The 14789-nt window shown below is 42.3% G+C and overlaps 1 protein-coding gene across 1 annotated transcript in view; it reads left to right on the forward strand.

Moving 5' to 3' along the window:
• Positions 1 to 3559: 3559 nt before the first annotated feature.
• LOC144103246 (tear acid lipase-like protein) overlaps positions 3560 to 14789 on the forward strand; it is a 163669-nt gene continuing 152439 nt past the window's right edge. The window contains exon 1 of the mRNA XM_077636020.1: positions 3560 to 3729. Within this exon, the coding sequence (XP_077492146.1) occupies positions 3565 to 3729 (165 nt within the window). The 5' untranslated portion in view covers positions 3560 to 3564. The remainder of the gene's footprint in view (positions 3730 to 14789) is intronic.

The raw sequence follows: 14789 nt of genomic DNA on the forward strand, positions 1-14789 counted from the left end.
GCCTGCGTATACCGGTTGAAGTACAGCGCACATGTCTATGTCGTGCATCACAGGCGACGTCGTCGAAGTCGATGTGAATGGTTTTTTCAACGATATTTTCGGTTTTCATCGTTCCCGATAAGGAAATTAGCAGTTCTGAATGAGAAAAAAGCACGCGTGCAGTCAGCCAGATGTCAGCGCTAAAATTCACGCAAACAGGGTGCGCGTCCACCGATGTTATAATTAATTTATTCTACCAGACTTGTAGGTAAGATGTCTAGTTCGGAGCATATATCGCAGTGTGGGCTCTTTATTGCAAAAGGGGTGAGGTTTACTGCCGAACGCCTTTGTTGAACATTATCTATGTGCAGTAAAGGGCAAAATGTTGCTGGATTAGCTTCGCGGAATAATTATCTGTACATCTACTTTATCTGTACATTACATTACAGACATTATCTGTAACTTTTTTTCGTGGGTTTGCATTGGTAATTTTTTGTACATGACTGTACATGCGTTAGTTCCGAGCCCTCTTGTTAGGCACAAAAGTGCGCAGCCAATTAAAATCGCCAACGAGCGCTCTGCCGTCATATGAATGCGCCTCATTGAGGTGACGACTGCTCGGATGCCAAACTGTGCCATATTGGTGCTTACGCTTTCTGCCAGTTCACGGCTTCTTCGTTGAAAATCGCAAGATATTACTACAGAATTTTCTGTAGAAGTTTGCGCCAAAAAAAAAAAAACAACGCGACGCATTTTACTAGAATGATCGGGAAAAAAAAGCGCACACGTGCACGCGGCGAGGACAAAGCTAGCTTGTACGGAAAGCTTCGTTTCCAACCTTGTAGGAGGCGTAAGCGACAAGCCTCTTTCTTGCGCATGCGCAGTTTACTTGTGCAAATAAATTTCCCTGGGGCGGAGTTTCCTGATCCACCGGAACGACGCGGTTGACTGACTGGCTGTGGCCATGGTAACTGCGTACCATCTGAAATAATCCAACCAAGAACCATCTTTTAACCGACATACGCGGGAGCGTCAAACAGAGAAGGGTACACCAGTATGCAAAAGTCACACGAAAGGGCTCGCTAACTTTTGCGCGCGATTGTGGGTTCCCTGCTGCGTGTAGAAGTGCATTATTTGGCTAGGGTGTTAAGGCCAACACGTTTGGACGCGCATTTATTAATTGCATAAAATCAATGTGTTTTGTTTTACTTCACAGCATGTCTTTTTTGCATTGTCTTAATTGCCATTTATGCATTGTTTCGTTATTTTTTTTGCAATGTGGATTGAAAGTGTTAATCACTTTTCTCATTGCATTTTTTTTAAATGTGTGTGCACTCCTGCTGGAGCCCTTTGAAATTCCAGCATTTAAAAGACAAGGAAGACGAATTGGATAAGTTAAATTTGAAAACAACCCGAAAAAAGCGAGACAGTTGGCGCAGACGGTTTGCGGTTTTGGTATTTATGTCTTCGTTTTTATAGCTGTGTTGCAAAAACCCTGCAGTGTCAATAAACAAACTTGCAAAAATGGTTCAGTGGAAGAGGAAGCTCCGTAAGCGTTGACATCGTGCACTTATTCATGAGGGGCTCTGAGCTGGCTAGCTTGAGAGCCAGCCTCTGTGGAGTACATTCTGGCGCTTTAAACTGCAAACAGTGGCAGTGGCTTAAATATAAGGAAATTTCAGCCTCCCCCTCCCCCCCTCCCACCTAAGAAGAAGTCCTAAGAAGTTCCAAATCAGGGTATGGCACGAAATACCGACAGAGTCGCCGCCGTCGTGAGAACCCTAGCTGACCGTTAGTGGCACAATGGAACAAACTGGAAAGTCAACGAGATATTAAACCAAAACATCCCCTATTGAAAAGCGCTGACTGTCCAGTTAAAATCCTGCATAGTGCCCCATTGGCACAGTTTAATTCGGCACACCGTGCCGCATTTTCGTAAAGTGCATGGTGTCTTCAACTGTATTTCTGACCTATGAAAAGCTGACTTCCTGACGACACTGCATTTTCGGACAACCTTTGCGTAACCCTTTCGGATGTGGTACTTAGGGTTGCAAATCCCTCTCTTGGGATCTGGAGAGAGTTGCGACTTTATAAAGTTATCCGCATTTCTCGAGAAAGTGATTCTTCCTCATTTTAAAACGATAAATTCTATGTTTCACACTGCAGCACGAAGTCTCCTCGCCATGTATACGTAAAGCTACGTCCGTGGCAACACGCCCATGGTGCGCTAAACATTCAAGTGCGCTTGCGATTGGAGGAGGTTATATTTGCGCTAAAGCCATTGTTTTTACATATTTCTCTCCTCAAGTGTTGCCTCGCGAGCCACTGAGAAGGATCGGGTGCACAGCCATTTTATCACCTGTTTTTCTTCGGCTGTGCCCAGCCTGAGTAGGCACTCGCCGATGGTACGAACGCATTTTGTGCTTCTCGCTCACTGCAAATTTTCAGCTGCAACACAGAAATATGTTTACTGCTTCCTGTATTCTTTTTTTATGAAGGGCGATGTTTCGCCCAGAACTGCACGGGCACAATCGAATGGGCATAGGAGCGGGCCAGGCAGGTCATGACCGCGTTCGGAGTATAGGCCGAAGTAGCCGCTTGTGTGGCCTGGCCTAGTCTACAGATATCGGCCCGTGCAGATCACTAGCGCCGAGTATAAAGATATGTTTAGTAGCTTTTCTCAAATCTAAAGCCGGCGTTGTGCCATTTAAGCATTCCATTTTAGCGGCTGTGCTACTGTTGCACCATTTAACGAGCATCACTTTCCCGCTTTATAATCACGGCCTCCATGTTCCTTCATTCTTGCCTCCTAGGCGGCGTGGGTCCGAGATGCTAAAAGGGACGTTTAAAATTCCTTATCATACCAGCAGTTTTTCGTTTTTTTCAATAAAGATGGCGAGCTGATATGAAATTCTTATATACATGCCGCCAAGGCAACAGCCGCATCTGCCAGCGCCTTTCTCACGCAGTGTTAAAACGTTCGCCAGGTCCGAGAAAGAGAAAGGCACCTAAGAAAGCTTCGGGGGTTAGCGCGGTGCCGGCCCTTCAAAAACAAAGGTCTGCCTTTTGACATATGTCTGTCTCCTTCACAGATTGACTTGATGGCAGAAAAGCAGAGGCCTGCAGTTAAATTAAACACAATCAGACGAAATCATGTTATGTCTTTTGATGGCAGATTGTAAATATGACGGCACTGTATTTGAACATCTGATTATGCTGCGCCATTCTGTGGAAGAGAAGGGGCAACCTCGCTCCAGCGGCTACCCCGTATTGCATGTGCTGCTCGCATCATTCGATGCCGACCGAGTAACCCCGGTACGAATCATAGGGGCGACGCTCGCTTGCTCTGTCCTCCCCCCTCCCTCACCCTAAGTGAAATGGGGTTCAGGAAAACTCTGTCCCCGTCACGATTTACGCCACTGAAGAGTGCATCCCTTGTTCAGTGACGCCCGCTAGTTGAACAGAACCCTTCAGCAGTAAAAGCACCTGTGACGGGGAATACACAAAAAAAGATCTGTCAGAAGGCAGGCACGCACCGCATGTCTGGCAGAGAGTGCGCTAGCTGAGTTCGCGCATGAAAGGCACATGCATTCGCACGCGCCTGCCACTTTCAGTTTTCGTTTCAACATGAGAGCACGGCGACCGCTTGGATGCATTACCTGGTGGACCTCTTTGTTGTGCGTTTACTTCCTGAGCAGTGGCACACTCGGATCTGCGTCAAATGTTGAACGAGAAGCCAAGATGACAACGGTGAGGTTTTATTACCTTACGGCGCAGGTTATGCCTGACTCTTTTGCTATTTAGTGTTCTTGTACTGCTTATGGAGGCATATGCTGCGCAGTCTAATTCCAGCATGTTTTTTAATCTAACAATGGAGCACACGTTTGGTTTGGCAGCTGTTTTGCCTTGGAAATTCAGGACTCCTATGTCCATAGCAAAAGTGCAGCTTTTATGCAGAAAAGTTTTATGTTGCAACCTCACTGTTATGCTCTAACTTCTGGACTATGTGAAAAAATACAAACGTATTGACGATGCGACATTGTGGCCTTCCATGTAGCATACTTGCTAACATGTTTGGAAATAATGATCGACAAATAATAACCGAGAAAATATGACCGGTGTACTTGGATGAGGACAGCGTGGCAACGACACGCTCACGTGCTGGTTGGCAAGGATTTTGTTGTTCATTATTCGAGCTGATTATTGATACAAAACCTTGCTTTTTTATGCATATGCGCAGTCAGCAGGCCAGTTAGATACGTTCTGCTCCATCAGCTTTCGCTTCAAGCAAAATGCAAGATATAGTCTGTTTCCACCGTTTTGTTCTTTCTGAGCTACCATTTATAGAGGTGCGTGGATGCGGTGTAATTTTCTGAAATCTTGTTACAATCAAAGGTCCGTCTTTTTTTTTCCTTGTTGCTTGATTTTTCTTTTTCTCTGTTGTTAAAGAGGCAGGATATCTCAGGAAGGCAGAAATTCGGGCTACTTGGAAATAATCGTTGCGCCTTTGAAATCAACTTTACCAAAGCTTACAGAAGCGACAACACAAGACAAGCGACAAAACACGAAATTTCTCAGAACAGGTACACACAGGACCGACGCTAGTACTGTAAGTCCTGTCTGGCATCTGTTTTATCGGTATTGCTTCTGGGTCTTTTGGATTTTCTAAAATGATAGGCAGTAAGGCTATGTAAACAGAGTGTGTGGAAGTAGGTATTTGCAAGGCGTATAATGCACAAAAATAACGGGAGGTTGATTCGAGAGACACATCGGCTGTGAAGTAAAAATAAAATGTAGTCGACATTGTCAGAGGTACCGATTTGCGAATTAAGGATATTTGCTGAAATAGAATGACTACACCTGGCGCAGTAAAATACTGTATTATAGGGAGGGACGTCATTTTGCATTCAAATTAACTTGACGCATGCTATTGTTAACATTATGATTATGTCAGATTCATTCACATTTTTTCAAATTCGAGTCATTAGCTTAGGTTTGTATTTCAAAGATCAAAAGGATATCTGATTATGCATCTATCGCTCTTGACAGAAGCAACTGCACGCGCCCTGTATTTGTAGCGGAAATTGCTATGAATGTATGTTGGTCGGAGAGCTTAGCTTGCTTTTAGTTCTTTTAATGCGTGTAATCAAAAATATCAAAGCAATGACAAGTAAAAAATAGAGTGGAGTAATAATAATAATAATAATCAATCTTTATTTTTCGGTGCCCAGGAACAACCCAAAGGTCTTGGTGCTGGTACACCATTCACACGCACAAAATGTAAATTTATTTCACCACAAAGAAAGACACTCAGGTGCGGTAATGCAGCAGTCAAGGCGATAGAAAAAAAAGACATATAAACTAGGCGTGACAGCAAGCATGAAGCAAAAAATCGAAAACAAGAAAACAGCGAGAACAGCGGTAAATGAAAACAGCTAGAACAGGCAACAGACATATAAATAACCAATGAAACAATAAACATAGAGAATGAACACAAGAACGACCGATAACAGCCAGGTACAGCATATAGCAAAATGCAAACAAGAATAAAGCCAATACTAATACGAACGAATATGAAACCTCTGAAATGCAAGCTAGAAATAAAATCATACACAATAAGAAATGTAATTAGTGAACGCGTTACAGACAATCTGGCGTGAGTACACAGTATTAAAGAAATAATATTAATGAAAACAAGCAGACGCGATGAACAATTAAGGAGAAAGAAAAAACAATATAATACCGGTGCAAATGCACAAGTGTAGTAAAGAAAAAATGCATGAAAGGGGAAGTTATGTGTGAGAAAAGGAGTGCTCAAATTGAAACGTCATGGACGTCCAATATAAAGGAAGGGAGAGAATTTTCGAATATATCAAGGTGAGGACAAAGAGAAATAAACAACTTTTGCATTCTGTCCAGAGGGGAGAGGGAGTGCAGGAGCGCAGAAACTTGGAACAGTCTGAATTCCCTTATGCTCTTTCGCGGTACACGCAAAAGAATACGCGCTAGGAGCTGAGGGCATAGAATGTGACCATGAAGAAATTTATAGAAGAAAATTATATCTGCCCTCACACGACGGCAGCTAAGAGAAGGAAGCTGCAGTGAGTTACTCCGTCTGGGACGAGAGCTGGAAGTTTTGCAAGAAAACTGATGTTGAAATATGCGTAAAAACTTTAGCTGAACTCTGTCGATTTTTTCACAGTTCGACTGGCAAGTGCCGCTCCAAACAACAGACGAATATTCCAAAAGCGGCAAGCATATGGAGAGGTAGAGCTTTAAGAAAGGAAGTGGGGCTCGAAACTCTCTCGAAAGCCTGCAGATGAAGCCGAGTGTACGCATAGCCCGTAGAGCAATGCGTTTTGTATGGAAGGAGAAGCTGATGCTACGGTCGAAAAGTACGCCGAAGTCATTAATTTCATCAACCCTGGGCAGCGGCCTACAATTCACAGAATAAGAGTAGAGAAGACTGTGCGTTTTACGTGTAAATGAGACAATCTTGGTTTTAGATGAATTGAGAGTGAGCCCATTCTTCAAGCACCAATCAGAGAAGGCGGATATGTCCGATTGCAATGACTACCAATCATGAAGAGTATGTATTGCCTTGAACATTTTTATATCGTCAGCATAAAGGAGAAACGAGGAGTTTTTGACCACTGAGGAAACGTCATTGATAAAAACAGAGAACAGAAGCGGGCCTAATACCGAGCCCTGAGGAACTCCGCTGGCTCGAGTGTAAACAAATGAGGTCTGCCCATTTACACTGACAAGGCAGGACCGATCAAGAAGATAGTTGCGTAGGAGGGCTACAATTGAAACGTCTATTTCAAACAGCAGAAGCTTTTGAAGAAGTAATGAGTGAGTAACAAAGTCGAAAGCTTTGCTCAAATCACAGTACACAGCGTCTACCTGACTCCTCTGAAGGACTTCAGCTGATGTATACGTCATAAAATTCACAAGGTTAGTTGTAGTAGAACGACCTCTTATGAAACCATGCTGATTATGTACGATTACATGTTTGAGGTGGAAGGAAAGTACTTTGTGCAAAGCTAATTCAAAAAGCTTAGAGGTTGCACAAAGAAGAGAAATGGGGCGGTAGTTCGAAACATCAGATTTGTTTCCTGATTTGAAGAGAGGGAAAACACGCGCCGTTTTCCACACGCAGGGAAAGGCAGAATTTTTCAAACAACTATTAAATACCGTGGTTAAAACAGGGACGAAGGTACTATTGAAGGCTTCTATTATGGCGGCTGGAATGCCATCAGGTCCAGGGGACAAAGATGGTTTCAAACACTTAAGACTCTCACTTACCAACTTCTCGTCAAGAAGAACGGAATTAGGTGCGCCAGCTGGACGGCATACGGAATCGCAACGTCGAGATTTGTACACGGAGGAAGAGTGTTGAGCAAAGCCGTCAGCGACATTCCGAATTTCATTCCTATGAAAGTCAACTAAGCGAATATGACTATCAGATTTATTCGAACGCTTGCGAACGTATCGCCAGAATTCAGTTGGACGATTAGAGGCAATATTCTCTAATTATTCAAGATAGGACTCATGATCCCGCTTGTACAGGCGTTTGCAAAGGGAACGCAAGCGGCGAAATTCATCTGCCCATGTATCCAGCCCAGGGCGTTTCGCTTTATGGTGGGCCCGCTCCTTAAGTTTCAGCGCTGTTCTAAGTTCCTTGGAAAACCAGAAACGGAAACTTTCTGTGAGTAGGAATGTGCAGAGGTATGTACTGGCGCATACCATTGAGAACTATTTCAGTGAAGCGACTGACTTGTTCGTCAACAATGCTGATTTCGTTTAAAACGGACCAGTCGACAGAAGAGAACTAACCGAAGAGACCAACATAGTCGCTAAGTGCGTAAGGGAAACGGGGGGAATTCCCTGCACGATTTGGATTAGCAGAAGGTGGGACAGAAACAGAAGCTGTAATTAGAATTGGAGGATGATATTTGTCACAGCGAGTAAGTGAGATGTCAGATGTCGAGACTCGAACATTTTCAAAATTAGATAAACAAATGTCAAGAACGTTACCACAACAGTTTTCAATGAAATTGTGTTGCTGCAAGGTGTTAAAAGCTGTGAAATCTAAAAGCCGGTTGAAGCAAAAAGAATAAAAGCAACAAGAAATGCTGTTATAAAGATTTTGACAAAAGCAAGCAATTCATGAAAAAAATGTTTAAAATATAAATACTAGGCAAATGTGTCTTCAGAAATAAAGTAGTCGAGGAGGTCCGATCAACTAATGTTTCCTATGTCAATATTTGCAGCAATTAATTTATTGAGGAGTGAGGGAACTTGGAATGTTACCATTTGGCATCCATAGTTCGTTCTCAATACAGGTACTACACAGTGTGCTTTGCGACGGCGTGGGTACGTGCACTGAAATAACTGAATCGAGGCTAAGTCAGATATATTTGTTATGCATCTTCTCTGTTCTATTCTATACGTGCACAATAGTTTAGAAGCATAGAGGTTGAAAACATTAATAATCTTTTGCCTGGAAAATAAGTATTTAGATGAGTATCTATTCGGCAGGTTATGAATAATTCTAAAGGCCCTATTTTCAAGAACAGCAAGTGTTTTCAGACTCGTTTGTGTGGCAGTGCCCATACTAATGAACAGTAGGTTAGATGTGTAGCGAAATAATGCACAATACAACAGAAGTTTTACATTTTGTGGGAAACAACATTTAAAACGTGTCATAAATCCTATGGGTCGAGATGTCTTTAATGCTATATTATTTAAATGGTCGTCCCATTTCATATCTTCGGGGAATAGTGCAGCAAGCGATTTTAATGGCTTTACTAACTCAATGTGATCTCTGTTGTAACGTAGCTCACCGAATTCGCTGCACCTTTTGTTTTTTGGGTGAAAGAGTATTGCCTTACATTTTTTGCATTAACTGAAAGAAGATTGTTATCGGCGCATGTCTTTATTTTTTCCAGGAGTATGTTTGCATTTTCCAGTAACTTAATACCAGAACCGCTGGAGAAAAACAAACTGCTGTCATCAGCGTAAATTATAAAGCGAGCGTTATAATCCATACTAATGAAGCCGTTAATATACAGGCTGAATAGCAATGGTCCAACGATACTTCCTTGGGGCACCCGCCGGTAACTGTTCGAAGAGTTGACTTGAATTCATTTATTTGGACATACTGTTTACTATTGGACAAGTAAGATTTAAGTAACTGTAATGCTGTGCCTTTAATTTTATAGCATACATGTTTTTCCAACAAGATGCTATGGTTTATGCAATCTAATGTTTTGCTATAATCTAACAAAATTCCCATGACCAGGTTCGTACATTCAAAATTCCTCAGTATATATTTCTTCTGGTGTAAAAGAGCAAGTTCCGTCGAGCGGTTATTTCTCAAGCCATACTGGCAGTCGGTAATAATGACGTGTTTATATAAAAAGCTTTCAACTCGTTTAAAAATCAGTTTCTCGAACGCTTTGGAGATGACAGGCAAAATACTAATTGGCCGATAGTTTCCAAAACTGTTTTTGTTTCCTTTTTTGTATATGACTACTACTCTAGCAGTCTGCATTCTTGCAGGGAAGGCGGAAGTTTCTATGCAGAAGTTGTATATGTGCTCCAATGGCACCGCGATGATGTCGATGACATATTTAAGTGGGCACATCTGGATATTATCCACATCACACGAGGTACTGTTTTTTATGTCACTAACAGCTGAAAAAATTCTTCTGGTAGAGACAGGTTCAAGGAATAAAGAAGGGGAGCGTCTCTCAATGGATATGTGAGATATATCAGCAGAGGGGTTCAAGGCAGGCGTAAAACAATTATTAAACTCTTCTGCGCAACAGTTACCTGTGTATTGTATGCCTTGGTTAGTAATTGTTTTGGAATTACCAGCCTGTGAAACGCCAGAGTCAAGTGACCGCATTTTACGCCAGAGTTTATCAGGGGTGATAAGATGAATCTGCGAAGTAGTTCTCTTAATACCTCTAATTTTCCACTCGCTTGTCAGAGATTAATTTATTTCTATACTTCCGGAGGAGATCAAAAATAAGGGTATCTTTGGTGTGAATAAATAGCTGATATAATCGGTGCTTTTCTGTAATACGCGTATACAGTTCGGGTGATATACAGTTCGGGTGAATGTTGTAAGCATAAGTAAAGTTGTCAAGGAATAAGTGATAAGCGCTTTCCGCACTGGCCTTTTTGTATATACCATGCCAGTTCCACACCTAGAATATGCGCTCGAAATCTTTCTAAAGCTCCTTCTGTTAAAAAGTGACACATAACTTTCTCACGAGGGTCACGCTTCGGAACCCCCTTCTGGCAAAACAAATATATGCCCATATGATCACTTATGTTACAGCATGTAACTCCTGAGTGAATAAGTGCAGAATCAAGATTTGCTAAGAATAGATCTATCCATGTTTGGGAATTCGGAGTTATACGGGTTGCTCTGTTTATCAAATTTGTAACGGTATAACATCTAAGACATCAAAATCCACGCTCCTGCTCGTTGAACATGACATATCTATGTTAAAATCACCTCCAATAAATACATCGTATTTATTCCTAATTACCACACCTAAATAAGATACTATTGTTTCAAGAAACGTACCCATATCACAAGACGGTGGCCTGTACACCACAGACATTACAATGTTTCCTGACTTAACTGAAAGGATTTCAACGTCATCCAAAAGGTAACTCAAATCGTTCACAAATTCGCACTGAAAGTGGGCATTAACAAGTATGCATATACCCCCTCCACGAGAAGCTTTTCGACTTAGAGAAAACGTTGAAAATGAAGGCAATTCAAAGGTATCGCTGTCGATCAGTCAGGTCTCCGAGATACATACTTCTAAAGGGAAGCCAAAGCTACTTAACAAAATAGAGAAGCCATCTCGCTTGTTGCTCACTGACCTGGCGTTTAGATGAAAACATTTACGTATTGACGGGCTTTTTAATTAAAAACAAACGCTGCTACCGATTTCGCCCGGGAGAGGTTACGCGTGCGGTGCCATCATGCTACTGTGTCATTCCATGCAACGTTCACAAACGGAACTTTTTCACGGCACCGAATCAACAAGGTCTCTCTCATCTCGAACGATCTGAACAGAATCACCTTCCCTTTGGCGAACACTAACCTTCCCGTTTGAGCACCAAACAAACCGGAAATTGTTTTTCCTAGCCCATTTTGTTCTTTGTGTCAGGTTTTCACACAAGTATACGTTTTTGCCTTTCTCTAACAAAGATATTGTTTTTCGAAGCCATTGGTCTCTTTGTGCTTGTTGTTGAAACTGCACAATAATGACTGGAATCTTATCCATTTTTGCAGGAAGCCGGTGACATGCCTATTGTCCCTCTCACTAAGCTCTTCATTTATTTCTTTAGCCACTTCATTCACTTTGGCTAGGAGGTCTTCATGCTCTGTTTTAGAAATACCATGAATTTCTAAGTTTTTTTTCTTGCTTCAGAATTCCAGCTCGTCGAAGTCGATATTAAGCTGACAAAGTTGTTCTTCACGTCGCGTATTTTCAACCTGTATCATTCTTTTCCGCAGGTGCACGATTTCTTTTTCTTGGTTATCCAGACGCTTCATGATTTCATCAAAATGGTCGGACATTGTCTGGACGAATTGCTCAACGTTGTCTACCTTATCTTTCAACGGCATTAGAATATCCAGTTTTTGGTTAAGCTGAAGAAAAGCAGCGACTATGTCGAAAGGAGGAGCGTCGGAAGTGGGGTGCATTTTTCCTTCACGAACAGCTCCCGTTTTACATGTTGGGCAGAGGAATGCTTTGCACGAGCGAGCACTCAAGGCTTTACCCGACTCAGCAATTCCGAAACAGCCTTGTACATGATAAAGGTACTGACATTCTTTGCATATTTTAAGGTCATCAGGAGCATCACTTGTTTTGTTGCAAGCAACGCAGACTTCGTCCGCATCTACCATAAAGAATAATCACATATAAAACAACCGCGTTATGACACGTTTTGGGAGCCGCAGTGTTTATGATATCATTTAGTTGAATGCCCTTATTAAACCAGAGACCGTAATTATAGACTACAGATAATTTACCTCGGGCACAGCGTTAAGTACAGAGCAGATGAGAGCTGTATGTTTTGACGCACCTATTGAACATATGACAGGGAAGATTATGGAATTTCTCTGCTTGCTTATGCGGAGCATTTCTCTTGCATTTGTATCATACTCTGCAGCAGTGTGCATACGCAAGATCAAATGCTTCTACACTGTTCTCGTTTTTTATATTCCGCGAGGGCTGGGCAAATTTATTTTCAATTCTTTTTTGCACTTTTTATTCTTTGTATCGCGTATTTTAGTAGCTTTACGAACAGCCGTTTTTCGGAACTGGTCCTTTCCTAGAATGTTGCAGGAGAATCTTGTGAAATGCAGAATAGCAGTGAAGACACTGGTATCGTTGACTTGGTTTGAAACAGCGGCTTAATACCTCGCGCCGCTGTACTGAAAAATTACGCGGAAATTCCATATGGCTCATATCAACAAAGGAGACAAGGATAAGCTTATACAGTTTAACGTCCCAAAGCGACTCAGGCTGTGAGGAACGCCGTAGTGGAGGGCTTCAGATAATTTCGATCATCTGTGCTTGTTTATCATGCACTGACATCGCACAGTACACGGGCCTCTAGCATTTCGGCTGCATGGAAATACGACCGCCGTGGCCGAGGTCGAACTCACGTCTTTCTGGTCAGCAGCCGAGCGCCATAACTACTGAGCCGCCGCGGTGGCTTCAAAGTAGATAAGGCTTTTAAAGCTGAAAGTTTCGTGTCCTGATATAATGGAATTAATGAATAATTGGACGTACCAATGCAATTGAAATATGATTTTAAGGAAGTATCTCTTGCTTAGGATCATTTTAAATTTTTTTTCTAGCTAGAGCTTGCTATTTGTTTCGCGATTTGAGCTCTGTAGCTTCAAGTTCGCGTAAAGATTTCTGCTCTTGCCGAGTATTTACTGATATGTCTGGAATATGTTTATTACTGGAAAAGATTTCTTGTGCATTTTTACCACTTGTCCCACCGGAAAACAAGAAATGTATTAAGTGCCGTCATTGTACTTCTGTATATGGTTGTACTGTGTCGGTAAATAATGTGTTACCAAAGGGAAATGAAAGAATTGCTGCCTCTGCGGTCAAGATGGCGTAATGTCGTCAGGGACTTTCCGATCCTTTTACTACGACATGAAATTGTCTTGAAAAAGGAAGAAACAAATTATATGGACAAACTTTAGAATAACAGCCAGGCTTCCACTTGGCTGCTGTTCAATCGCTTCTAACTCAGCCTAAATTTATTTAAAAATTTCACTTGATGGGGAACTTGCTTTACGAGATAAAACTGAACTAAGCGCTCTTCGTATGCATTAGGAAAGACAGGCAGATTGGAAATGTCATTTAATGCACGTCTGGTGTTAAACATGCTGACAAGAAAGGATTGAATGATAAAGGAATGCTAAGATTGATGGATTTACCAGAATACATCCTTTGGAGTTAAAAATGAACAGTAATGACAGCAGTCGGTATTTGATATAGATAAGCTTATGAAAGAAATAAAGCCTTAGGAGCAATTCAAAGGGGAAAAGCAGCTGCTGAGGATCAGATTACAGCAGATCCGTTGAAAGAAAGAGGGGAGATTATGCTAGAAGAAAAATTGGCGGTCGTTTGGCTCTGGATAAACATGGAGTGAAGCGATAGCTAAACGTGGCCGACTGCAACTTGCTCAGTTGGATTGCAAAGTCAGTCTTTCGCCGCTCCGTTTCGATGGGTGTTCCACCTTCATCTTCGTCCCACCCACTTGACACGGCGCATGCGCACAGCTGTTGCAGCTCGGTTTCACAGGCGCGCCGCACCGCCGGCTGTAGCCGCTGCCCCGCACCCCGTGGCTGGTCACGTGAGTAACCACGTGACCATCCACGAGCCGCCACCATGGTCACGGGCCGCCGCCCCGTTCACGTGCCATCGCCGCGCGGAAGGTTTGAAATGCTACCGTAATATAGCTATCGCTACAAAACTAGCCACCCTTTATACCAATGCCTTATGACCTCGACCGTACCAAAAGGTTGCAAGAACGAAAACATTATTTAATTTAAAAAAAAAGCGGATCCCAAGGGCTTGAAAAATTACAGACGCATCAGCTTACTGCATGTCGCCTACAAGTTATATACTAAGGTAGTAGCTAATGGAGTCAGGGAAACCTTAAACTTTAATCAACCAAATGATCAGGCAGGTTTTCGTAAAGAATATTGCGGAATAGATCATATTCACGCTATCAATCAGGTGATACAGAAAATCGCCGAGTATAAGGAACCCCTTTATATAACTTTCATTTATTAAGAGAAAGCATTTGAATCAGTGCAGACCACAGCAGTCATACAGGCATTGCGTTCTCAGGATGTAGAAGAGCCTTATGTCAAAATACTGGAAGATATATATACCAGCTGCACAGCTACCATAGTCCTCCATAAAGTCAGCAATAAAATTCCAATAAGGAAGGGCGTCAGGGAAGGAGATACGATGTCGTCAATGCTGTTCACCACCTGTTTGCAGGAGACATTCTGAGGACCTCATTGGGAACAGTTAGGGACAAGAGTTATTGAAGAATACCTAAATAATCTGTGATTCGCTGATTAAACTGCCTTGAGAGTCACTCAGGAGATGAACTGCAAATAATGATCAATGAGTTAGACAGACAGAGCAGTACGCTGGGTATAAAAAGTAACACGCAGAAAACAAAAGTAATGTCCAACAGCCCAGCAAGGAAACAGCAGTTCACAATTGGCAGCG

Source organism: Amblyomma americanum, chromosome 9, assembly GCF_052857255.1.
Source record: "Amblyomma americanum isolate KBUSLIRL-KWMA chromosome 9, ASM5285725v1, whole genome shotgun sequence".
Classification (NCBI taxonomy): Eukaryota; Metazoa; Arthropoda; class Arachnida; order Ixodida; family Ixodidae; genus Amblyomma; species Amblyomma americanum.